The sequence below is a fragment of the Natrix helvetica genome, assembly GCF_964273705.1.
Source record: "Natrix helvetica genome assembly, chromosome: 7".
In the NCBI taxonomy this organism is placed as follows: domain Eukaryota; kingdom Metazoa; phylum Chordata; class Lepidosauria; order Squamata; family Natricidae; genus Natrix; species Natrix helvetica.
The window spans coordinates 45,186,515-45,212,979 of record NC_138558.1 but is presented as its reverse complement, the minus strand read 5'-3'; the positions used below and the strand labels follow the sequence as shown (position 1 = coordinate 45,212,979).

At 39.9% G+C, this 26,465-nt stretch overlaps 2 protein-coding genes across 9 annotated transcripts in view; one reads left to right on the top strand and one right to left on the bottom strand.

Moving 5' to 3' along the window:
• CASP3 (caspase 3) overlaps window positions 1-8,172 on the bottom strand; it is a 14,396-nt gene extending 6,224 nt beyond the window's left edge. Inside the window, exons 1-3 of one of the 2 annotated variants that reach the window (XM_081959275.1) lie at window positions 8,126-8,172; window positions 2,736-2,817; window positions 1,462-1,586 (exon numbers count right to left, since the gene is read on the bottom strand). In XM_081959275.1, the coding sequence (XP_081815401.1) occupies window positions 1,462-1,586; window positions 2,736-2,809 (199 nt within the window). In that variant the 5' untranslated portion in view covers window positions 2,810-2,817; window positions 8,126-8,172. Of the gene's footprint in view, window positions 1-1,461; window positions 1,587-2,735; window positions 2,818-7,833; window positions 8,047-8,125 lie in introns of those variants that run through there. The other variant, XM_081959276.1, reaches the window with a different exon arrangement.
• On the top strand, window positions 7,050-26,465 carry PRIMPOL (primase and DNA directed polymerase). Of its 7 annotated transcripts, none has more exons than XM_081959266.1 (15): window positions 7,050-7,171; window positions 9,153-9,244; window positions 10,408-10,477; window positions 13,013-13,197; window positions 13,882-13,973; window positions 15,005-15,143; window positions 15,544-15,691; window positions 15,872-16,150; window positions 18,767-18,929; window positions 19,353-19,450; window positions 19,805-19,891; window positions 19,974-20,082; window positions 20,538-20,620; window positions 20,705-20,751; window positions 26,027-26,465. In XM_081959266.1, exons 3-15 carry the CDS (start codon window positions 10,468-10,470, stop codon window positions 26,414-26,416), a joined length of 1,830 nt encoding a protein of 609 aa, XP_081815392.1. In that variant the 5' UTR covers window positions 7,050-7,171; window positions 9,153-9,244; window positions 10,408-10,467; the 3' UTR covers window positions 26,417-26,465. The 7 variants fall into 7 exon arrangements, with proteins under 7 accessions (XP_081815392.1, XP_081815390.1, XP_081815394.1 ...); XM_081959264.1 differs by having other exon boundaries at window positions 9,153-9,259; XM_081959265.1 differs by lacking the exon at window positions 7,050-7,171 and adding an exon at window positions 8,223-8,449.

The following is a 26,465-nucleotide window of genomic DNA, read 5'->3' as shown; positions in this document are numbered from 1 at the left end:
CAGAGGATGAAAACAAGACAAAAGAATTTGCCTCCAGAGCCCATTTGCTGCTGCAGCTCATTCACTGCTACCGTGGCCCATTTGCCATGGCCGTTTGCTGCCACCGCCGCAGCCTGTTCACCACCACCTGTTTGTTGCAAATGGGCAGAGGCAATAGGTGGCGGAAATCCCCACTACCTAGAACAGCTCATTAGCGCAGCATCAACCCCCTCCCCCCCAGCCGCAATAGTAGGTCTATAAGATTCACACCAACTTTGGGGGGAGGGGCAAAGTGCATCTTATACTCCCCCCAAAAAACGGTATTTCTCTTTTAAAAGATAACAAGAGAAAGTCAGGTTCTTCCTTAATGATGTATATGGAAGTGTAGCTATCCATGGCTGCACACAATTATAATTTACTGATTCTAAATGTCCAACTCTTGTTGCTAAGAGAAATGAAGCTGGATCTTCTCTTCTGTTTTGCTATATATGTTACCCTTTTGATGTTTCTGTATCCATAACCTAAATCCGGGATGGCGAACCTATGGCACGTGTGCCACAGGTGGAACACGGAGCCATTTGTCAGGGCGCACAAGGCTTTGCTCTGTCAGTGGGCCAGGGCGCATGTGCGTCCTGACCAGCTGACTTCAGCCTTTTTTCGCCCTCCCCAGGCTCCAGAGGCTTTATAGGAGCCTGGGGAGGGTGAAAACAGTCCCCCGACCCCCGGAGGCTTCAGGAGCTTCCCTGAAGCCTCTGGAGCGCAAAAAACTCGCCCTACAGGCAAACTGGAAGTTTAGGAACGGACTTCTGGTTTGCTCATAGGGGCGGTTTTAGCCCCTAGGAGCCTACAGGGGGCTTCCGGAGGCTTCCTTGAAGGCTCCGGAGCGCAAAAAACTGGCCCTATGGGCAAACCGGAAGTCACTTCCAGTTTGTCCATAAGGCCGTTTTTCGTCCTCCAGAGCTTTCAGGGACCTTCAGGCAGCTTCCCTGAAGGCTCTGGAGGGCAAAAAACAACCCTATGAGCAAACCGGAAGTCCGGCCCTAAAAACTGCCCTACAGACAAACCGGAAGTGACTTCCGGTTTGTTCGTAGGGTCATTTTTTGCCCTCCAGAGCCTTCAGGGAAGCCTCTGGAAGGCCCCTGAAGGCTCCGGAGGGCTAAAACCGGTCCTATGAGCAAACTGGATGTCCGTTCCTGAACTTCCGGTTTGCCCGTAGGGCTGGTTTTTTTGCGCTTCAGAGGCTTCAGGGAAACTCAGGGGATATTAGGTATTTTTAAAGCTGTGATCAGAAGTGCATGCTTAACTATACAATATAGGTTGATGGTCTTAGGAAATATAACTCCAAAGTTATAGAAGGAGTTATAGAAAGAATGAAAGTTTGTAGAAGGAATGAAAGTTCTAGGAAGTATATTTAAATAAAGCATTTGACCATTCCAAGTCAATTACCCACTTACGTTTTCATTTTAATAAAAATATGTTTACCAGTATCTGGAAGGAAATGTTTATTGTTGACTAGAATGCATATTCCCATTTCTGGACAGTCCATTCTATAACTTTCATCTGCTTGTATCACAGAATCGACAGATTTGCTAAAAGGAATGCTTTTCCTATGAAGAAATAAAACAATATAAACCTAATGTTGTCATTCAAGTTATAAACGGAAGATCACAATATTTGATTCTATACATTTTGTATGCCCTGAGATATTTACCAATGTTAAGATAAAGGGTTGTTGGCAAAAAAAAAAAAAAAAAAAAATACTAGTTACACAAATGACAAGGAATCAGATCTTGAAACATGTGAAATAATTATGCATCTCAAAGCTGTTTAATGCAAAAAGATTGTTAATTTTTGATACACAAAAATCAGAATAATATACAAAGAGATGATATGAAAAGAAATAAGATATAGAGATTGTGATAATATAAACAATAGGGCTGTGTGCATCCCAAAAATTTAGAAGTAGTGATTTGGATCCAGTACAAAAAAACCCTCTCTATTATTCATTAGACAGTCTAACTTTTTCTAGCTTTCATGAAAGTTGAAAATATTTGTTTGCTTTAAGAACTGACGTTAAAGGAACAGAATCTTTTTTAATGCTTATGTGAAAATCTAAATCAGGGCTGTCAAATTCGGTCTGTGGACTGGATGCGTCACATGCTGGCTATGCCCACACCCGGTTTAGCGAAGGGGGAAGAAGTGACGTGAGTTTGACACCCCTGATCTAAATGAAACAAAGTGTGCTTTAATGAATAACAAAGGGATGTTACATTTACACGAAGTCCCAAAAACTTCTTGTGATGAGTCTGTTCCCAAACTCAAGGAAATATAGCACACTTTTAGTTATAAAACCTTAAGATACTGAACTAAGTTAGGATTAATTTGTAATCATCTGATGCTAATGGTTTAATACATTTATTTATTTACAAACTGGCACTTGCCAAAGTACCCAAATTTTCATACAGAATGTAAAGTAAGGTTGCTGCTACAAATCCTCATAGTTTTACTTCTGTTTCCTTTTGATATAGAATGATAGTGAGTGGTAGGACGTGCCAAATGAAATAACCAATGTTGACTGACACACTCTTAGTTGATGCCAGGCTCATTGTAGGAACTGGATGCAGTGTGGATAACTATTATAGTTGGCTTAAATAGGTCAGTGAGATTTTCCATAAACCAATTAACTTGAAAAATAACTGTAAACACACACACACACACACACACGACTCCCCCCGCCCCCAGGAAGTCCTACTTACCCTTCAGAACCAGATAAAGGCTTTGCATCTGTTACACTTTGTGGTGATTTTAGGACATGGTTATTGTCTGCCATAGTTATTTCTGTTTGTAAATAAAAAATATATAATTTTAATTGTATAATTAAATAGTGAGCATCTTTTGTTTCATTGCACCTTAAAATGGAAATTAGATACCCAACTCTGTTTGCCTTTTGTAAGGAACTGAAAACTTGTTTCCTCCGCCATGCATTTGGAACAGGATGCTATTCTGGATGGTTAACAGTTTCTCCTCTGGCATCCAGGTGAAGGGATGTTGGGAAGGCTCTTTGTTTTTAATCTGGTAAAGCACCCAGAGTCACTTGTGTGAGATGGGTGGTTGTAAACATGAATAATAAATAAACCATGCTTTAACAAACAGTATGTGATTTAGCAAAGTGTGACTGTAAATTCCTGCACATATGCACTTACTTACTTGCCTTGTGAATCCCTTTTGAGAAACAAGGTCAATAGTTACTGCATCTATGGGATCAAGGGATATATGGTGTATTTTCCCTGAATGTTGAATTATTTCAGTTAAGCAATTTGTCTACTGACCTATAATAAATCAATACCTGGAGGGGGTCTCAGGATGCTGTTTCCCCTCTTTTCAATTGGACTTCCCTAATTTTATGTGCTAGCTAACCTACAGCAGGGATTCATGTGAACACTTTCTGAGATCCTGATGCTGGACTCCTGACAATAAGAATAAGGGTGTGGCAATTAAAAGAGGTTCCCCCTTTCCCTGTAGGGTCTGTTCAAGGTAGAACAGTGATGGGACACATGGACACTATCAAGGATGGAATGTTATGAGGATGTGAACTGGTGGTATCTTTTTCTGTGACTCTCTTACTATTTACTCCAGACATCTTGGTGAGCATTTCACCCTTATTTGAGCCTATTGTCTCTGAATCCTAAAAATACCAATTGGCTACTCACTAGTTATCCATGGGAATGAATGAATGAATGAATGAATGAATGAATGAATGATTCCCTTCAATAATGCTCAAACAAAGAAAATACAATCTAGTTACCAATAAGGCTTAGATAATTATTCAGAAGAAATGTTGGTCTAAAGAAATTGAGGGTTCCATTTTTTTTAGCCCAGAACACACAAAGAATGTGCATATATAATGAAAGAAAATTCAGTCAATATACACAAAAACCAAGATACCAATAAGAAAACTAGACGAATACAAAGAACACTACCTCCATAAGTTAAATGAATATGGCATTGCTTTAAAAATAATTACATTTTACAAAATACAATCATTTTTTTTCAAATAAAGCAAATTGACCACGCACTTTCCTAGGACAAAGAAACACAAAAAGACCTTCCTATAAGCAGACATCTGTTCTGATGAGTCTGACACATGCTCTGTCAGCAATTATTTACTTCTGTTCCACTACAGTGATGCTAACCTACAGAAGCATCAAACCTCTTGAGAGGACAATGCTGTTACCAAGTAATCTCACTCATGCATCAAAGCATTACCTCATCCTGCTTAGCTAATGCACTGATGTCATCGTCTGTCAAGCAGAATATATGTTCCTCTGGGGAAGATGATCTCATTTCTCAAAGGGGAAAAAAAATCTATCTAGGACTGTTTAAGTTAACGCTTGTCTGCTTTTTGGAATTAACATTTAGCTCCCCTGAGTTTCTTTGACAGAAACACAATTAGGAAAGTTAAGATGGTTCTATGAAAAGTTAGCAATAATACAGATAACATATAAAGTAATGTATGTCAATACAATTTTCAATGCAATTTAAACTTAAGGTAGTACTTTTTATACAGTAAAAGGTAGTGCTGGCTACTTTGGAAAGGCATTGAAAATAAAATAAAACACAGCTTCTAGCTAATATTTGAAAGCATGATTTTCCATATTGTTCTTCAAATAATTGACCTACTGCTAACCTAGGTTAGCACTCCTCTAGAAATAGTAATGTTTTAAAATACTTTTTCAACAAGGCACTTCTCATTCAGCATTACCAGTTTATAATTTTACATATATTAAATGTGATACACCAAGAAGAATAGAATCCAGATTCCCAGCTATAGGAGTAAATCACAAGTACTATTAACTGTAAAGGAAACTAGTATCTAGAACACTTTCTTCCAACTGTGGGATGTATCAGACTTGGAGGCACTGAGAGGTATCTACATTTTACTGGACAAATTTATCTGCTTTATGCTAGCATCCCAATCATTAAATTGATTATAGAAAGCAAAATTAAGAAAGCGTAGTAACTCCAAAGTATGCAACCACAGAACCGTGTCAACTTTGGTCCAGCATTGGGGATTAGAAATTATTTTTATTTTGAATGATAAAATTCTTGTTGAAAGCAGTGTTAAAATAACCCTTGTTTAGCAAGCATTGCATCCTTTCCCAATCTTTATAATTTGAGGCTTTATTGACAGAACCTGGATGCAGCCTTGATTAATCTGTCTAATCTCTTAGGTGAAGGTTGGGTGTGGTCCTTTTCCAATCTTTATGGTTTCAGGCTATAATTATTGACAGAACCTGCAGGCAACCTTGATTAATCTGCTTAATCTCTTAGGTGACTGTTCCATTTAAAAAAAAAACAATGGAAAGCACAGATGTGTTCCAGATACATCTGCTTCCAGTGTGGCGTAGTACTTAAACCCCTGACTACGAAAGGAGAGGCCCAGATTTAAGCCTTGAAAATCCACTAGATAATAGACCAATTACAGTGTATCAATTCAACCTACTGCCCAGAGTTTTCATTGTGGGGATAAAATAAAATCATTTAATCTGGTGTGATTTTTAGAAGGGAAGGCAGGATATAAATCAAATAAGCAAATAAATTGTTTGTGACGACCTTCTTACAAAAATCAGATAATGTAAGGTTAGCCTCAGAATATAAATAAGTTAAATAATAAAACCAGCTAGTCCTATATAGTAATCTTCACTTAGCAACCATTTGCAGTTACAAAACATTGATGAAAAAGTAACTTTATTACCAATTCTTGCAGGTCTGTTAAACAATGGAAAGCTAAAGTAAGATCATATGCATAGTTGCAATTTAACTTAGCAACACTTTGCTTAATGACTGAGTTGCTACTTCCAATTCTGGGTATATTAAGTCACTTTTACTATACAAAATTAATCTGTGTAACTTTCATTAGTAGCAAGTAAAGATACAGGGCCCAGGTACTATTATCATATAAAAGGCATATCTAGTGAACTGCTCTTAAGATTGTTGCAAAGGTCATCTACTGGCATTCTAAGAGTTTCAAATGCCATCAATTCTATTCCCATGAATTCTCCTAGTAGATCTCTTTGCACTAGCTGTATAAAGGCCCTATATGAAATTTTATCTTGGTTGTGTCATCATCAATGATAATAGACCAATTACAGTGTATCAATTCAGAGTTTCAGATTTCTACAAAATTAGAAAAGACAATACAACCCATAACTTACGGTAACTCCTGAAAGAAAAGGAGACTATAAATCTAACAAATAGAAAAGTTAATTTCCTCAGTTGAAAACTCCAAAGAATTTTGAGGGAAGCCAAATATTTAGAGCACAGCATTCTCAAGGCGGCTTTTCATATAGATTTTGCATGCAGCATTAACATTTTTTTTGGTAATAAAATGTATAATGCCTTGGTAAGGCCACACTTGGAATACTGCATTCAATTTTGGTTGCCACGATGTAGAAAAGATGTGGAGACTCTAGAAAGAGTGCAGAGAAGAACAACAAAGATGATTAGGGGACTGGAGGCTAAAATATGAGGAACGGATGCAGTAACTGGGTACGTCTAGTTTAATGAAAAGAATGACTAGGGGAGACATGATAGCAGTGTTCCAATATCTCAGGGGTTGCCACAAAGAAGAGGGAGTCAAACTATTCTCCAAGGCACCTGAGGGTAAAACAAGAAGCAATGGGTGGAAACTAATCAAGGAGAGAAGTAACTTAGAACTGAAGAGAAATTTCCTGACAGTTAGAACAATTAATCAGTGGAACAGCTTGCCTCCAGAAGTTGTGAATGCCCCAACACTGGAAATCTTTAATAAGATGTTGGATAGCTATTTGTCTGGAGCGGTATAGGGTTTCCTGCCTAGGCAGGGGGTTGGACTAGAAGACCTCCAAGGTCTCTTGCAACTCTGCTATTGTATTGTATTGTATTGGTAGCAAGTGCCCCTATCTTCATTGAGCTGTATTTCTGAATAAACTACACTAAGATTGTGCTGCAATTTATCAGAATTGATTTCAAATTAACTTGTTCTAAAGATCAGACAATTCTTTGGGAAAAAATATTTCTAGAACAATGCAAAATATTTGGTGCAACATTTCTCAGGCAGCACTTTAGTGCATGTTCTTCACACTGCAGGATGTAGTTTTGCTAGTCAATCTCAGTGTGAACTACCCTTTGAAGACTGTTCATGAACTCTCAGGTAAACTGCCATACATTCACGGTAATCTTGATTATTCACAAGGCTTAATCTAAACTCAAAGTCAGGAACTAAAACTAATGGTGAATCCAAAATAGTTTTAAGTTTTGCTTTGCAAGCCATGCTCTTGGGATGCCAAAGTGGAGGTGGGAAATCAGTGTTAAAGGGTAGTTTAATTTAGGGTAGCCAATCTACCAAATGCTTTAATACTTTTGAGAATTAAACTCCTCCTCTTTTAGGGATACAGTACTGAGTATTAAGAGGCTTCCTTTTTTTTCACTTAGTTAACTGTAGTCGTTTGGTGTTTGTTTTTAAATACTCAATGCTGGTCTGTGACCATAAGAAACATCGGTTTTTTAACATTCATTTCTCTTTCTCTTATCACTGAAACGTCGTGAATGTTAAGTGGAGCAAAGGGCACAGAGAGAAAGGAAGGCAGTCTCAATCCACTGCCAAACCAAAATCTTTTTACAACCTTTTTCCAACTGTTGCCCAAGCGGTCTGGGGATGGATATCAGAGAGAACGGGTTATCACTTTTGTTTCCAGGCAGGACGCCGTTACCTACTCTGCTGCTTGCCAGCGGCTATTCGGCCACTTCTCCGTTTCCGAGGCTGGTGTAGGTGAGAAAAAGCTTGTGGGGTAGAAGTAAGCAAGAACAACTAACCGCGATGGCGCCTGTTAGCAGCTTCCAGAGAAAGGAAAGGAAGGCGATCCGAGAGAGCAGCAACAGGGGCGCGTTCCCCTCCCTTGGCCGGGCAGCTCGGCTGGAAGCAACCTTTTAAGGGGAAAATGCCTTATTTCCAACGGGGGCGCAAGGACCACCGTTGGAAAGAACTGCTCGAGGGACTCTCTCCCCGCCCAGTGGGCGCAGCTCCAGCACCAGCCTGGGAGTGAGAACAATGAGTTAGGTGGGGAAACACCCTTCCCCCCTCCCCACACGGGCCAGGGTCACTGACCTCTGCTGACTCCTCCTTCCTTCGCTCCTACGGTTTTACGCTGTTTCTGACCGCTTCCCGGGCTGCCTCCGACCGCTTTCTCTACACTCGGTCCCCCAGCCTAGCCTGCTTTTAAGCCCGCCCTGGAGGAGGGGCCAGAAGGAGGAAGGGAGGGAGGGGTTGCCGCTGCCTGGCGGCGTTGACGACGGCCCCAGCAACAGGGGACGTTTGTCCAATCGCCAGCGCGGGCGCCGTTTTCTTCCCGCCGTCTTTCGAAGCTCGGCTGGCAACTGCGGCCCTCCCTCGAGAAGGGGCTCCGCAAAGCCCCCACCCCACTCCGCCGAGGTAGGTGGGCTGAGCTTCCTCCCTTTTCCACCAGTTGCTGGGACGAAGTTTAAGATGGTCTTGCAATCACGCAACCTCCGATTCTTTTGTTTTGGAACTGCATGCTTGTTTCCGCAAGGGGCCTTTTGAGGTTTTTCTTTGGAGCTGGCAAGAAAAAAAAATGCTACGCTAGCAGATCCCACATATGTATGTATGTATGTATGTATGTATGTATGATGTATGTATGTACATGTGTATACATGTATGCATGCATGCATGTATATACATACATACATACATACACACATACATACATACATACACACATACACACACACATATAAATAGGACGATGCAAAGAGACACGGGAGGATCCAGGGCACTCTTTTGGGAAGAGGCAACTGCTTTCATTCACAAAGCTTATGGGAGATGCACATCCAGTTTGGTGTGCACATCCAAATCAAACTGCCAAATCTGACCAGAGGTAGAAGTTTGCAGTAGACAGGAGTGCAAGTTTGTATTCACTCTCAGCTGATTTGAGTTGGCGGCTTCTTTTGTCACTATGTGTCAAAAGTGCTTTCCAGTTTGTGCAGACTGGACCGTTGTGGTTTATGTCAACTGCCCCCCCCCCCTTCGTTTCATTTTGGGCAAATGCCTCCACTGAACTAGGCTACTATGGTATGCAGTGGCTCCCCCCTTCCACTCACTGGTTGTTGTTCTCCAGTTATTTCTCTGGGTTGCCTGTCTCCTGAAGGGCCTTCAGTGCTGAACCTGTGGACCAGAGAAACAATGGGCTTTTTCTTTACAAGCTCAGTGGTGGGAGAGTGAAAAGTTGGATTTTCTTTTTATTTTACATATCCATTGATAAAGCAGTGCACCGGTCCTTGTTTCTTAAACTAGCTGAAATTCATGCTATTTCTGCCCATCTCAGTTTCTATCCTGGGATCATGTTTCTGTGGTCTATGTGCACGCACAAACACATTCATTACAGAATAAGTCAGTGGTTCTCAATCTTTTTTTTCATCACGTACCCCTTTTGAGGCCAAGAACTATGGCCACAGACCAACGAGAGATTTAACTTGAGATTGAAATCATAACATTTCTTCAAGCTTTCTCAGATCCCCTGTGAGGACATCGCAGCCCTCCCCCCCACACCAGTGGTCTGCGGACCACAGATTGATAACCATTGGAACACATATTGGCAATCCAAGACTGTAAATCTTGAATCAAATTATTTTTCCATCATTGATGTATAAATGTATATTTCCAAAAGAATCATAGCCAATTGTTCTTCGTGACATGTAAACAAGCAACAAAATGCAAAAATTAGCAACATAATGAAAATTGATTGAATTTGAAAGATTCATTATAATCAATATAACAATATTGGTACTAGAATAACAACTTTTAATGAGTTGTAGAATGTTTCACTGGTTGATTAAATATGCATTTTACTAAATTTCAATCTAATGACATTTTGAGAAACATAAAAGTAAGTTGTAAGAAAACCAGTTTGCTATAGTGATTAAGGCATTAGGCTAGAAACTGGGAGACTATGAGTTCTAGTCTCAACTCCAACGTAAAGCTGGCTGCATGACTTTGGGCCAGTGACTTTCTCTCGACCCTAGGAAGGAAGCAATGATAAACCACTTCAGAAATACCTTGTCCAAAAAACTGCAGGAACTTATCCAGGAACCTCTCCAAGAATCAGACACAATTAAATAGAAGAAAAAAAAGTTGTTAACTTACAGTATAGTAAACAAAAGCTAACAAAATTTTGGACATATATAGTATTTTTCTTTCTCTATTGGACTAATAGACTATAGTATGAATTCCTGAACATGTGAACATAATCTAATCTCACTTCATCATTAATTTGAAAAAATGCATTAAGGGTAACAAGTTTCTATTGGTAAAAATTCAATAACAGGCTGGCTGTAACAGCATCATAATCTAGTGTTTTATGTGTTTTCCTACAGATATTTTTCTTATGAAAACTAAAGATTGAATGCTGTTGATTACTATGCAAAGAAACTGTCATGAGTATCAGTAAGTTCATTGTTTGAAAGCCTGATAATGTTTATAATGTATTCGCTCACAATAAATATTTGCTAAGTAGTAAAAAGACTTGCAATTAAGTTTTGATTTCTGTTGTGTGTTTCATGCTCCTGTTTCATATACTATGAAAATCTGCTTAAGAAAATAGAAAGTTAACTGGAACCTAAAAAAAAAACAAGCTATCTCTTTCCCCCCTTCAATTTCATTTCCACATTTTTACTGCATTCTAATTCCTTCCATAAGTGAAATAACATTTTAATATGTTTTCACATATACATCAAGAATGTACTTTGGGAATCTTGATGCTAAGTTAATGGAATGTACACACACCAGCATAGGGAGGTTTTTCTTTCCAGTTGGCTTTTCCTTATTTGTAATCAAATTTCAATGCTTGGGTACAAAATGGTTGCAAAAAGTAGTCAAAATATGTGCTCTTGGTTACAGATGGTGACTATTTATTTATTAGATTTATACCTGCCACTGTTAAAAGAGTCTGCACTTTGCAGTTTAGTTATGAGAATAACATCCTAAAACATATATACTGTAGTAGAAAATTAAAAACGGTGGCAACAAAGTTCCATTCATAACACATCAATAGCATCTCAATTTTCAAAGGCACTCGGAATAATTTAGCTTTTAATAGTTTACAAGGGGATCAGTGTAATTTCCCTGAGTAAACTATTTGTAATGCAAATGTACTCACTGAATAATAGTGCTTGTATGCCTCATTGCCCTTACTGCAACAAATAAGTAACTGCATTTCCTGACACATGCATATATGACAGGTCAAGGCATGCTTGGCCCTGTTAATGTTGTATAAAGCTATCCATCTTTTTATAATTGCAGCAAGAACTGAACATTGTCAGATCAGAATGTAATACTGTTTCCAACATATGTCAGCTAGCATTTGGACCATTGCATTCTGGACTAGTTGTAACTTTTAAGTGGTCTTCAAATATAGCTACTTTTTGAATACATTGTAGGGATCAGCAGGAAACACCATTACATGGTCTTCCCAGTCTAAGCAGTCCTGCAACAGGCGCAACAATCAGAGCTGCTGCCACCTTCTCCACCTATTTATCCTGCAATATCTGTTCTCTTAGGGATATTGCACCTCATTGAGAGACCAAACTGGGGCTGACAGAACTCCTTAATGTACAAACAGTAACTCTGTTCTGAACAGGGTTAGGATTGTTTTGTCCTTTCCGGCCTCTTAATATTTACTCTCTGATGCCAGAAGAAGCCATTAACAGATCTCTTGGATGTCCCAGGATTACACTATATACTTGCTGATAATATCATACTTGGTACAGATGAATGATCTATCAGTTTGATGTAAATGTCAAAAACCAGGTGAAAGAAGATTCCACGTGGGAGTAACTACCAGGCTAATCTCTCCACCCACTGACCAAATGAAATGACACACTAAAGAAACAGTAGAGCATAGGATAGTGCTTTTAATCACCAATCTTTTCAAATTCTCCAGAAAGATGCCAGATTAAATGTTATGGAAGACCGCCAAAAGATCTAAAAGAACCAGAAGGGATATGCCACCCTCATCCAGCTTCTAAAAAAGTTCATAAGAATGGCCAATATTGTTGCATTCTATGTCCAAGCATACATCCTGAGTGAAAATGGCCCTAATAATCCACTTTCTTTATTATGCTCTTGAAATGGGCTGTAATTATATCTTCAGTAACTTTCCTAGGAGAAAGTAGAAGGCAGGATGCAAGCTGCCAGGACCAGAAGGCTTTCAGCATCACTCTCTCCTGAAGACAGGCTGGATCCAGATCATCACATACTTCTGATTCTCAAAGTCAGGAGGATCCAATCTATAAGTGGTCAGAAATAGCCAGAGAGCACATTAACAGAGCACCTTAACAGAGAGAGGACAGCTTTAGTGACTAATCAGATACTCAATATAACACTACAAAATCAGTGGAGAACTACCTTAAACGCCCACTGGAATCTCTTTTGATTCATAAGATGCCTGTGGCAGGCCCTGTTTATTGGCTTAAACATCCCATATAGAGAGATTAATCTTCTTTGCACTAGGAAGAGATTTGACAAAGGGTGATAGAAATAACTTCCATATCCAGACTACTAAATATCTAAAGCAAGTCCAACATGTGGCTTCCTAAATCTGGAGAAGTGGATCCCAGCCTAACTGATTATATGGGAGAAGCCCATGGTTACCATGGAGGCCATGAGCAATATCTGACTCAGCTTCACATCCATAAAAGTTGACATTAGCCAATACCAACACCACAAGATCTTTGTCTTACATAGGGATTCTGCCAGATTGCAGGAAAACCCCCAACTTGCTGTAACAGCCAACATAAGTACAGATATTTAGGAAAATGAACATCTAACTTTCTTCCACATCCTGTACTACATTCTATAATATGTTTATAAAACTTTCTCACAATTTATACATTTACATTTTGATAAACATAATGTTACTATTGAATTGAATTGGGATTTTTTTCTGGAAAGGCCTTAAGTGTTTACTGTTATTTGCTTCAGGATCAACCAAGAGAAAGTGGGAAGAAAAACTGAAGAATGTTGAGGAACTAACATCTTGCTATAAGCGGAGGCCTCTCTGCTCCAGTTACAAGCCCAAACTGTCCAATCTATCTCAACCACCTTCAGTTTGGAAGCTATTCTATCGGCAAACTCATGCCTTTAACTTTGCCAAGACTTGTAAAGAGGTACAGTAGTAATGAATAGGGCAACATTTCTGACACTTTAATGTTAACAACTGTTATAGGATTTTGATAATTTAGAAATTAATTTATTATTACTGAATTGTATTTATGAAACGCTCCATATTCAAAAAACAGGTTTAGTCTGATTTACTCTACAAATCCTAGGTAGGATATTTAAAATATGAGCTAATAAGCTTTGGAAACAGCCACATTTTAATTACATAGTGAAGAAACTGAAAATTAAAATGCACAAAGCCAGCTTGCTTCTGTTTCTTTTGAAAGAAATCAGAAATGGTAAATAACAACTAAATAAGTACTGGTACCTCCTTTCATAGAAATGGCTGAATATTGCTTACAGAATTGTGGTCGAATCAGCATCATTAAAAAATAAAAGAGATTTATACTTGGAGAAATTTTTAGATTATTACGATTATTTGGAAGAAGCAGGGCCATCCGTATAATAAGCCGAAACTTAGTATATTGCAGGATTTAGATATAATAATTCACAGAAAATAATAAAAAATAGAAATATATATTTAAAGAAGGATTGTTTTCATGTGACTTTCTTTTATTGTCAAACATAGCATGTTACAAGACAAAATATGACAACAGAACTAAATTAATAACTAGCTATGACTTTCAGAAAAGCATATGTAGTTATGTATGTCATTGATGTTATTTCAAAAGGATGTTCATGTATTTGCTTTGGAAAAGTGCGATGGAAATAATCAGCGGCTCTATCTTGTGACAACTTATACAGAACTTTGGTTTTACTACCGGTATGTACCTGAAGATTGGGAACAAAATTATTTCTATAGCCTACTTTGATGCAAATTCTGCCTAGCAAAGCTTATTCCAAAATCTGTGTAAAATTGCAGCCTTTAGTATTTGTGTGTTTATTTTTCCCATTATTATGAGACATAATGAATTTTATCAGATTAAAAAAAAAATAAAACTTAAATTCAGACTAGCTAGCTCTTTACTGTGATGCTAGCTCTTTGCTATGATGCTGAACATCCAACCTTACATTAAGTCTCTAAGGAGCTTCTTGAAATATTTAAATAGTACTGGGATCATTCTGTTGTCGGAATAATAGATAATATAGATATCTTTTAAATATTCACTCGCAAGCATTTTGGCTTAGATAGTACCTTATGTTTGGGACACTTGTGATTTTATCATTTTAAGGTGGTCCTTTAAAAATGAGAAATGCATGAAATAGACTAACAAGTCAACAAAGCCAAGATACAAATAAATTTGATATAATACATTTAAATTAAGTAAATAGAGTTCATGATTTCCCCTTTCAGTCTCATTTGAAAGTTTTTGAAAGGCCCTGGGGATATTTAAGGCTTAATATGAATACCTAGAGATTATATATTCTTTACATGGTGACTCATGAAGGTCTGCCTAAATAAGCAGCTGACATTTGGCATTCCTTCCTGATATATTGTGGTTTTCCACAATTGTCAGGTCAGAAACAAACAAACAAAAAGGAAGATTGTAAAATATTGTATAAATATCTTATATAGCATTTCTGCAACAATAATACAATGCCCTGATTAGTATTGTGATGGTTCTATAGATCACAGAGCTCTACTATGTTTTAGTTAAAGCTGGCTGAGGAACCCAAGACCTTCTAGTTGTTACTATTGAGTTACTGAATGGCAGCTCTCACATCCTTCACCATTATCTGCATTAGTTAAAACTGCTGATAGTTGTGGATGGGGGAATCTTTAGTCAACAGTATTGTACAGGGGAGAAATAGTTTACCTAATTATGATGACAATATTTCTGGTTTTCAATGTAGCAAACACGGAACAAAACTGAAACACTGCTATGAAATCATCCCAGAAACAGCTGTTTGCAAGCTTTACTTTGATTTGGAATTCTACAAACCAACAAATCAGGGAGCCAACACAAATCAGATGGTAGCAGACCTAATTAAGGTATTTTTTAAAAGGAGAATTGCAATTACAAATTAATTGTAATAATAGATTGTCAGAATTAATAGCCAATAGAAGCTGTAAAGCTTTCTATAAATTCAAGTTTAAACCTGAAAATAAGTTTCATTACAGCTTTAGAAAATATTATTTGTTTGAGGAAGTTATATAAGAATTATTTAACTTACAATGTATCATAATTTTTACATATGATAATTAAAATTATTAATGTACATTCTGAGTGGTTCTGAGGCCAATATTTTTTTGAAAAAGCTCTCAAATCCATAAGAATGTTGTGGATTGCTGCTAGTATATGGAACTATTTGTTTTGATTGTCTGCCTTTACATATGGACATACATAAATATAAAATGAAGAAGTGTCATTGTGATTGGTTTTTTTTTTAAGTTTATAGGTAGAAAACTAGATGAATACTATGAAATAAAATGCTCTGCTGAGAATATTTTGAAATTGGATTCCAGCACTGAAGAAAAATATAGCTGCCATTTAATATTTCTACTTGAAAATGCTGCATTTAAGAATAATATCCACATAGGTAAATATTTTTTCATATTTGAAATGCATGTCCCAATTCAGTTGCTTTTATAAACTATACCGTTCAGTTTGTATAACAAATATTGTCATTTTAAACACTTTACAAGAGAAAATTACAGATTTTTATGGTGATTTTCCAAATGTTTATATACTGTTTTTCTCTATTCTGATTATCTTAAAGGTAACTTTTTAAGAACAATTTTGCAACCTGCTATTCTTTTAACTAAGAATAAAGATGCAATGGACCCCCAAAACATCAACTCTGTTGGTCGGTGTTATAAAACTACCATTGGTTTGCCTACATGTTTTGAAAACGAGAGTTTAGTCAAAGATGCAGGTCAAAACTTGAAACTGAACTCTTACAAAATATCAGAAAAAAGAACTTCAGAAGAAAATCCAGATCTTTCTTTTTTAATAGTGAATGGTAAACAAGGAGAAAAACAACTGTTTGTGGATCTTGGTAAATATAAACCTAAATATTATACTGTCTAGGCTTTGCATAGCATGCCAGGATTGTTTAAGATTGCAAATATTTCTTTCCGTGAGACATGCAGCTTTGAAAACAGTAATTCATGGCTTGTGTAGTGTTTACTACAGAATTAGCGTATTGGGACAAAGCATTTTCATAGTGTAAGACGATTAATGGATATGTTCTTAACTATGAAACGTCAATGTGCCTGATGACATTTTAAGATCTAAAAAAGCTATGAACAGCTATTGCAAATATATATGAATTGAACAGCAGTCAGGTGTTGATTAGTTAAGAACACGATTGGCTTGCGTTGTGTTGTGTGTTCTACTATTTTCAAATATGACATTCACTGGAAAATAGCTAGCAAATATACAGTATCTATCTGAAAATCCGAATCTAGTATTTTGTATTTTTCTATCTTGGTCTATGTAGAATTAGGTATGCACTCAGGGAATATTCGTATATTGCTTAACTAATTTTTTCAATATACTTCTATGTTTCAAAATTCTAGCACAAATTTGAGTGTTACATGACATCTGATGCTGCAGTGTAGGCCTGACCCAATTTCTTCCCAATGTATGATACTGAATCTTATAATGGTGCAATAGGAAGAATATCTATAGGGCTTCGTTCGTACAATTATATGCAACTACAAATACAGAAAAATTATAGGCAATTACATCATTTTTGATATAATTTTTTAAAAAAGAATTAATTTTTGCATATGTGTAATATAATCTTCAGGTTGCAGGGCACTAATTAATTTTAGAATTATACAATCACCAAATTGGGCTTACATATATCCATAAATTTGTATTTGCTGCATTTCCATTTATGAACATTTATTAGAGATCTCAGAAGAAAAGTAATATCAGTGTCTACTGTGTTGTCTAAAATATTTTCCCTAACCATTCAGACTGAAGAGCACGTCAAAACTTGAAAAGTTCAAAATTCAGAATAAATGTTAAATTGAGTCATAATAACTTGATTTATTTAAATCAGTGTTTCCCAAATCTTTTCCTTCATTACCCACAAGTATTTTTGGGGTTCGGCAAAAAGTTCAGTCTGCCCCAGGAACTGCTGATAGAGTTTTACAGAGGAATTATTTAATCTGTCATCTGTACTGCTCGACTTACCGGTACAGCACATCACTTAGTGACCGTTCAAAGTTATAACGGCACTGAAAAAAGTGACTTATGACCATTTTTCACTTATGACCGTTGCAGCATTCCCATGGTCACATGATTTACATCTATTTTTTTTGCCCACTGGTTCTGTGGGTGTGGCTTGGTGGTGGTGGGGATCATGTGACTGGGTGGGGGTGGTCATTTCCCCCCCACTTTTTAAAGCATTTTTTTCCTGCCTATTCACCCAACCGGCAGGAAAAAAATGCTTTAAAAAGCAGGAGGAAAGCTTCCCATGATTATGTGGATCAGCTGTGAGTCACGTGATTGTGGGAAGCTTTCCTCCCCCCCCCCCCTTCACTTTTTAAAGCATTGTTTTCCTGCCAGTTCGGGCGAATTATCTTTTCCTATTGGTATTTTATGATTCTATTACTTTGTTGTTTATATAAGAGTTTGTGAATTGGAGACAAATTTCTTGTGTGTCCAATCACACTTGGCCAATAAAGTATTCTAACAGTGTAGGTAGAAGGAATAGCAAAGACTGGGGAGGGGAGCACAGAGAAAAGAGGGATCAATCTGGAACCTCTACAAAGTCATAAGGAAACTATGTCCAATCCCCACGCGAGCACTGCTTACCCATATCTGACTCTTAACTAGGTGCTAACCATTAATAAGATTCCTGTACATAGACTTTTAGCAATAAATCCGCTTCATTGAACCTTCATGTGTGGATCTGGTCTTCTGTGCCTGGCAAGGAGTTTTGTGTTCTTTATGAAGGCAGGTGTGGAAAATCCTACTTCAAAATGGCACCATGGCCTCCCCAGATACCACATCAAGAATGAATTGTGAATTGCTAATGAGAAAAAACTCTAAATAATCCTCTTCAATTAACATGTTGCCTTGACTGTTTGACCTGAGCGCAATCATTTCTCTTTCTTCAGTATCCCGCTTTTATTATTTTTACAAATAACTCAAGGCAGCATTTGTTCTAGGAAACCATTTTAGTGGGCTTGTGTATTGTGACCCAAAGAAAAACCACTTTTACCAAATTTGGGGAAATTTATTTGAAAAGCACATTTAAATAAAAAATAATCCTTCGAACTAATGTTTTTTTTAGCCATCTTGTTTCAGAAAAATGCTTTCTTTAAGAAACTATGCCACATGAAGGAGAATCTTTGGAATGCGTATTTCTTTTTAAAAAATGACAATTCTAGTTTAAAATGACAATTCTAGTTTAACGTTTGAACACATACATTAGATCTAATCTAATAATAAATGAAATGAAATGACATGTATAATTTGTCTTATTTTCGATGTTCTTTTTGTATTTAAAGGAATGCATGATAAACTGAAGACTTAATTCAGTAGGGTTAAACATTCTTATGCAGACCGAAATCCATAGTCTTAAAAATAGTTGTTGAAATGTTTTGTATTCATGGATTAAAACCCCCCATACTTTTCTATATTTTTCTTTTCTTAGGAGTTTATACAAAAAATAGAAATTTTCGATTATACATGTCATCAAAAGCAGGACACTCTGTCATTTTGAATATTGCAGAAGATAACAAGTTTGTTCCTAAAGCTGTAAATAATTCTTGCATAAATGAACAGTATTTTTTGTCCTCCTTGATCTGCAATGTAAGGTAGTAATTTTAAATTATTGCCTTTTTAATTATTATTGAAGATGTTTATTTGTAGCAGCAAGAGATTTTCTTTGTCTGTTGGGAATGCTTGAGGCAACTGTTACACAGAAGTATACTAGAGTTTAAGCATGCTAAGAGTTACTAGTGTGAGGAGTTGAGTTTTCTCTGATTTGGATCCTTGAAGATAAACAGCTCTGTCATAGAAGGAAATCATTGTCCTGTCTCCTGTTTCAAGTCTGCATCTTGAAATTTCTTTAAGTCAACTTCTGTCATTTTATATGTAGTATATATCACAGTGAAAACACTCTCAGAATACTTTGCAAACTAAAAATAGCATTTTCTAATGGGCAATGGGATGGAATGGAAAGGATACATGAAGTATAATTGGAAAAAATTATTCTTATAATTCTTGTTTTCCATCAGATTTTCAGACTGCTTAAAAATTTTGACTTGTGATAACCAAGAACATGCAAGAGAACCATCCCTATATTTTGAAGACAAACTATCAAGGAGCTGTCTGGGTATTTCCATTAGATTAAATTGAAATGTTGGTTCTAGTAATAATTGTATGGCACTGACAGCAGTATTTCACAATATGTAAATAAATGTAATTTTCAAACTTAATTCTGTGCATCAGGAGTGCACTTTTCTGTGCTATAAAATATGTATTGGTTTAACTTTCTGTAAGGTAATCGCGAAACAATATTGCAGATTTTGAAATGTGTTTTGCTTTGAGCAAGATTAAGTTTCTTGCCTTTGTAATATTGACAATAATTATGAAAAGCTTACAAATTACTTATCAATCCTAGCTGGTTCTTACTATGATTTTTTAAATTTGTTAGTTAGAATAAGGATGTCATGTTATTCTTTTACAGCTCCAATAGAAGGATGCCATTGTTCACCTTACCCAGAAATTGATGATTTTGTTCGCACTTTAATCAAGAAAGATAATGTTCAAGGAGGTAAAAAAATATATCCAGGAGAAATAGGTTTTCTAAAAGTACTTATATTGTTTTCAAGAAATAGACTATCTTTTTTCTTCAGGGATAAGAAGATGGAATTACTTTTCACTTGAACAGCTTATTGTATATGACATCTCCAACTATCGGTGGTGCAGAAATATTGGCAGAGCTCACAAAAGTAATAATATAATGTAGGTTCACTTTTGTTACTCTTAATATCTACTTAACGCTTTGGAATCTAAATTATATTTATTTCATGGCATATAGACTTTTGTAATTATGTTTAGAATTTGTAAAAAAAAGGGTATAGCAAAATTTGATAAGTTAGAATACAGGGAATAAAGGTTTGGTAATCATTTTTAGTCAGCATCAGTATATGGTAAGTATATGAACTTTCTAAATCCAATATATGGATGCTTCATTATGTTCATATACATGTGTATGCATGCATACAGAGGTTCAGTATGAACAGTAAATCAAATTTCATTCACTAGTGCTTAATTTTATATCTATGATCGCCCTATTTTTTCTTAACAGTAACAGAAAAGGGGGGAATTAATTTCCTGGTATACAGACATCAAATAATAACATTCATATTTATTATAGAACAAACTTTGTAATTCTAAAATCTCATTTATATTTTAAGGATTATAATAGATTTGAAAAATGAAAATTGGTATCAGAAATGTCATGATCCTATTTGCAGAGCTGAAAACTTCAAGTCAGAATGTGAGTACATTCTGTAATTATCCCATTATCATTGTTTATTTTAAATAAATTGCTAATATAATTTCACTTGTATTCATGACATAGGTTTTCCACTACCAGTCGAAGTATGCTTGCCCTTCCTTTTCAAAGAGGTATGTTTTTCTCGGTTAATACTGAAATTCAGCATAAGACATATGCTTAACTGAAGAGATAATTATGAAATAGGAACGTATACATGTAATAAATTAACAGAATTATATAAGTACCAGTATATCTTGTTATATTTGTATTTTGTAATTATAAAGCTATATTTGGAAGCCTTCCTTTAGAACAAGGGTGTCAAACTCATGTCACGTTGTCATCACGTGATGTATTGGGACTTACCCCTTCGCTAAACCGGTAATGCCCAGCGCCTGACGCAGGCGGCGCATAGGCCGGGAGTTTGACAGCCCTGCTTTAGAAGTATGTTACATCAGTTGAAGCTTTGTTGGGATTTGATTTCCAGGAATAGTTGTGCAAAACTGTAAATGAGTGAAGTTCAGCATGAATCTATACAATTTGTAAAGTGTGCAATTAAAAATATTGTATTGTCTCCGAGGTGGTGTGTGGGAGGAGTCACTGATGGGTATTAACACGGCCCATTTGCCCGGAGACTGAGGTAAACCTGAGGACACTCCCTCTGCTCCTCCTTCTGACTCTCCAGATTAACTTCAGTCTTCGGCCCAGAAGGAAATAATTTTCTTGGCTCTCCATTGGTACGAGACTTTTCTCAGCGTTTGATTTTTCTTGAACTCCTCTCACCTCCCTTAGCGGCGCCTGTCTTACCAGCATTAGCACAAGCTTGCTTGCTGCGTGGCTGAGGGCTTAAACCGCTGAGCGGCTGCGGTGGGGGGGAAATCTCCAAGCCGCACGTCCCGGGCGTTGCTACACGCGGACGTGATCGTGTGACCAAAAAGGAGGTGGCTCAGTCAGAGCCGGAACAGAAACTCGGGCCATGTGTGGTCGGCGGTCGCCATTTTGGAAGTGTGGGCGCACGAGCAGAGCGCAGGGATTGGCGATCTGATACCAGAGGCCGCAGGTGCTCGCAGCCACTGCCAGTACCCAGGAGGTAACTTTGGGCCTGTACTCCGCCTGTAATCCGGGGAGGTCCCCAGCTATTCGGCGGTGGGCCGGTGTTCTTGTGGGCCGCGGATCGGCGGCACAGCTGAGGAGCGCGAGGATTCGAAGGAGCACCAAATCCACGCAGCAGCTACACACCGGTAGGAACAGAAGGCGAGGTAGAGAGAAGCTACAAATGGTGACTAAGGGCGTGATGGCGGAATCCACGAGGAGTGGGGGAGCAGCGCCCCTCTGTTCTCCTAGGGGTTCAGGCCCGGGTAAGGGACCCACCCGGGGAGCCAACCCAGGCACGAGGGAGAGACTCACCCATAGGAAGTGCACCTCCAAGTCCTCTAGGAAGGAAGGTTCCAAGCAGAGGTTTGTATCACCAGGGCGGCTGGAAGGCAGATGAGGGACAGCATCAGTCCTTCCCAGTCCAGATCACGCTCGCCGTGTAGTCCTCCTCACCTGGACTTAGTTTCTCCTGGCTCTCCGGTCTCCCTACGTGGCTCTCCTGGGGGGTGGTAGTCCCTTGTCTCCCCCATCGCCCTCTCACCCCGCAGGGGCAAGGGGAGATCCTTTTGGCCGCAGGACTACTAGCTTCCCTAGGCAGCGCTTGGTTCCTGATTTCCCTGACCCTAATTCGGTATTGGAGCCACCCAGCCTCTCCCCTGCCTACCCAGAGCTCTCAGAGTGTTTTCAAAATGTTATTGCCAGAGCCATTGCCTAAGGGATTTCCTCGGGCATGCAGCACCAATTTCAACAGCCTAGGCAAAAGTCTTCACATGGGGCCCCTCGAGGTCATCCAGACCAACCCGAACCAACAGGGGCCAGGGAGTCAGAGCTTCCTCCCCTTCCACTGCTAGCAAGGGGTCAGATTCAGAGGAGGAGGTACAGAAGGATCTTGGGTTCTCTGAGGATGAAGAATCCCAGGCCCCAGAGGCCCCAGCCATCACGGGCCTATTTTCTCCTGCCTTGTTCAGTTCCCTGCTGCGCAAGGCCAAGGCCACAGCAGATCTGGACAGCCCTCCTGATCCCAACCAAGCCGTGGCTGTTCCTAGCACGAGTGGGGGGTATCAAGAAGGGGCCTTCCCACAGGCCCCAGGTTGAAAAGGAGGAGATTCCAACCCCTGAGCTCTTCCTCGAAGTACTCAGATCTCAATAGTCTAAGCCTGGTACCTTTCCCACTCCAGGGAGCAACGATCGTAGATTCTACAATCTCAATGCTCCTTTGCCCAAACTTCAAAGGTTCCATCTGTGGACGCTCCAGTGTTTACTTTGGCCTCTTCCTCAGCAGTAGTGATGGGAGGCATCGCCAACTGTTTGAAGGTGGAGGATAAGAAGGCGGATCTCATCATGCGTAAGACATTCCAGGCCGTGTCTTAGGTGATCAGAGCAGCGGCCCCAGCCACTTTTTTCAACAGGTCCACCCTGCTGTGGCTGGAACAACTCCGAGATATAACTCCGGTGTCGGACGTGAGACTACTTCAGGATATTACGAAGTTGATGGCGGCCGCCATTCTCAGTGGACGCCACACTGGACGCGGTAAAGTATTCTTCCAGAGCCTTGTCTTCCTCTAGCATCCAGATGGTTGCTGTGGCTACGCAACTGGCAAGCGGAATCCCGGGCGAAATGGCACTTGGCAGGGACTGATTACACAGGAGACAAGCTATTCAGCTTGGCCTTGGATCCCATCCTCATTGAAGACAGGAACAAGCGTAAGGTCTTCCCATCTACGTCCAAGCGTTCAGACCACCGGCCGGCGCCTTACCCCAGGAGGTCTTCCTTTCGACTCCCTGAGCAGGACTTCCAGCAGCAGAGGCACTTTGCCCCCAGGTATCCCAGGCAAGGGGATAGGCAATTTTCCAGGGACAGATACAGGTTCCAACAGACCGGCAAGTGGCCCTTTTGAGGTGGGGGCGGCTGCCCCTTCCGCAGAACTAAGTGATTGGGGACCGGATCACCCGATCAGCGGCCGCCTTTCCTTGTTTGCGGACCGCTGGGATTACATCACCACGGATGCATGGGTACTCCACACAGTCAGGTTTGGGCTTCGGTTGGAGTTCTGCTCCCGCCCCCCCGAATAGGTTCCGGATCTTTCCCCCCTCCAAGAACCCGGTCAATTGCTCCCTCATGCGCAAAGCCATTCGGCACCTGCTGGATATCAAAGCAGTGGAGCCAGTTCTGGAGGGGGAGAAAGAATCAGGATTTTATTCCAATCTCTTCCTGGTTCCCAAGAGCCGGGGGGTGGGGGGTGGAGAGCGATCCTGGACCTCAAACTGTTACATTCCAGACTAATATACCGTAAATTTAGGACGGCATCCCTCAGGTCCATCCTGGAGGGGATCAGACAAGGGGATTTCCTAGCCTCAATTAATCTCACGGAGGCGTATCTCCACATCATGATTGTCCCTGATCACCGTAGGTTCCTTAGGTTCTCGTATGGGTGTTTTCATTACCAGTACAGGGCCCTTCCCTTTGGGTTGGCTTCAGCCCCCAGAACATTTACCAAGGTACTAGCGGTGGCTACTGCCCACCTTCGTGCAATCCCAATTCGGTTACATTGCTACCTGGATGATATCCTCGTACTAGCCTCCTCGGCAGCTTGAGCAGAAGGCAATCTCAGTGTCACCATTTCCACCTTACGGTCCCTGGGCTTTTCGGTCAACCTTGAGAAAAGCCATCTAGTCCCCACCACTAGACTCCAACATTTGGGGACCATTATTGACTCGGTGGAATGTGAAGTCTTCCTCTCACAGGAGTGTAGGAACATTATTGTAGAATTGAGTCGAGAGATTTGCAGGATTCGATCTGTTCCTGTAGCTCCTTTCCAGGTTACTCGGCAAGTTCATCTCCTGAATCGGGATAGTGCCCTGGGCTCACCTCCACGCAAGAGAGCTGCAGTGGTTCTTACTCCCACACCAGAGGAACAGGACAAGCGATGCAAGCTTCAGGGTCCTTGTGACTCCCCAGGTGCTTCTCTCACTCTGCTGGTTGTTGTCCCCGGCTCTGGCCAAGGGTTCCCTGTTCAGGGAACCAGACAGGACGGACCTGCGGAAGAACATCAAGTGGCTGGAGCTCAGAGTGATCCACCTAGTTCTCCGACGGTTCAAGACGATGGTCGCCAGAAGACACATCCTGGTGCTGACGGACAACGTGGCAGTCAAGGCCCACATGAACAAGCAGGGAGCACCCACTCCGTAGTGCTATGCGACGAGGCAGTGTGTCTGGGAAACTGGGTGGAACAGAACCTCCTGTCGATTCGAGCACAACACACCTCCGGAGTGGAAATTCAGCAGGCGGACTGGCTCAGCAGGGAGACAGTAGACCATAGAGAGTGGCAGCTTCACCCCCGCATCTTTGAGCAGATCTCCCAGAGGTTCAGCCGACTGACAGTGGATCTCTTCGTCTCGCTGTTGAACACCCTGCTTCTGAGGTTCACCTCACGGTTCCCAACCCAAGGGGCGCAGGACATCGACTCCCTGCGTTGCAGAGGGCCGTCGAGCCGTCTCTACGCCTTCCCTCCTCTTCCCCTCCTTCCCGGGGTTCTGAGGAAGCTAATGTTAGAGGGTAGAGATAATCCTAGTGGCCTCTTTCTGGCCACGGCGTCCCTGGTTCGTGGACCTAATGGAGATGTCGATTCTGTCCCATTGGAGAATCCCTCGGGGGGAGGTGGCCCTATGCCAGGGGAACCTGGAGCACCCAGACCCAGAGCAGCTCCATCTGACCGCCTGGCGCTTGAGCGGGAGCAACTAAGAGAGGCCCAATTCTCCGCTAGAGTCATCAGGACCATTGAGGCCGCTAGAAGGAAGTCCACTACCCGCATCTACGATGCGACCTGGAGTTCCTTCGTGGCCTGGTGTCGGTCTGCACAGGTAGACCCGACAATGGCCTCAGCTCCCCAGGTGTTGGAATTCCTCCAGCACGGTCTGGAGAAAGGCCTAGCTCACAGTACTCTCAGAAGGCAGGTTTCCGCCCTGGCCACCATCCTAGGGCGCCCAACCCCTGTCCCAGTACCGTCATCAAACGATTCACAGTTCATCATCTATAGCACTATTTTTCAACCTTGGCAGCTTTAAGATGTGTGGATTTCACTTTTCAGAACCTCCCAGCCAGCATGCTTCCTTCTCATATACTCCACTATCATCCACTCATCCAAATCCTAAATACCCTCCCAGCAGTGTTGTGTTGTTCAGAGCTAGATAAGCCTAGAACTTTTTTTTTTTGGGGGGGGTAGCTTTAGCCAATATGCAATTGGTATTCTATATGGCAATGTCACCAGAAAAGTATAATCTAAAACTGTAAATTTTGACATTTGCTTTTTAAAGGATGAAGAATATGTTGGTACAATAGGTGAAAATAACACTGAAGAAAGAGCAAATACAGTTGATACTACAGGCTTATTGGACAGCATACCTTTTACTTCAGTGCAAGAAAATAGCAAGCTAAACAAGAAAAGTTCAAATGCTGAATGGGATCATGAGTTTGATGCCTGCCTTTTGGAAGCTTCTGAAGATGTGGAACTAATTGAAGCTACTGATATTTTTCATACCCAGAGGAACTGTACTGTGGATGAAATACCTAATGAGCTCCTAGCAGGTGTTTTAAGAAATTATGAAGTAAAAGAAAGGAAGGAAAGTTACAAAAATCTTGTGGATGAAGTAAGTATCACATCATCAGATACATTTGTCAATACTGAAAACCCAGCAAAAAATTAACTTGATTATTTCTTTAAAACTACTGTGACACTATGTATAGGATACGTTT

Coding starts and splice junctions, on each gene's coding strand:
- PRIMPOL (XM_081959266.1), top strand. Junction 20,083..20,537: donor CACAAAAGTAATAATATAAT/GTAGGTTCACTT, acceptor TTATATTTTAAG/GATTATAATAGATTTGAAAA. Junction 20,621..20,704: donor TGAAAACTTCAAGTCAGAAT/GTGAGTACATTC, acceptor TTCATGACATAG/GTTTTCCACTACCAGTCGAA.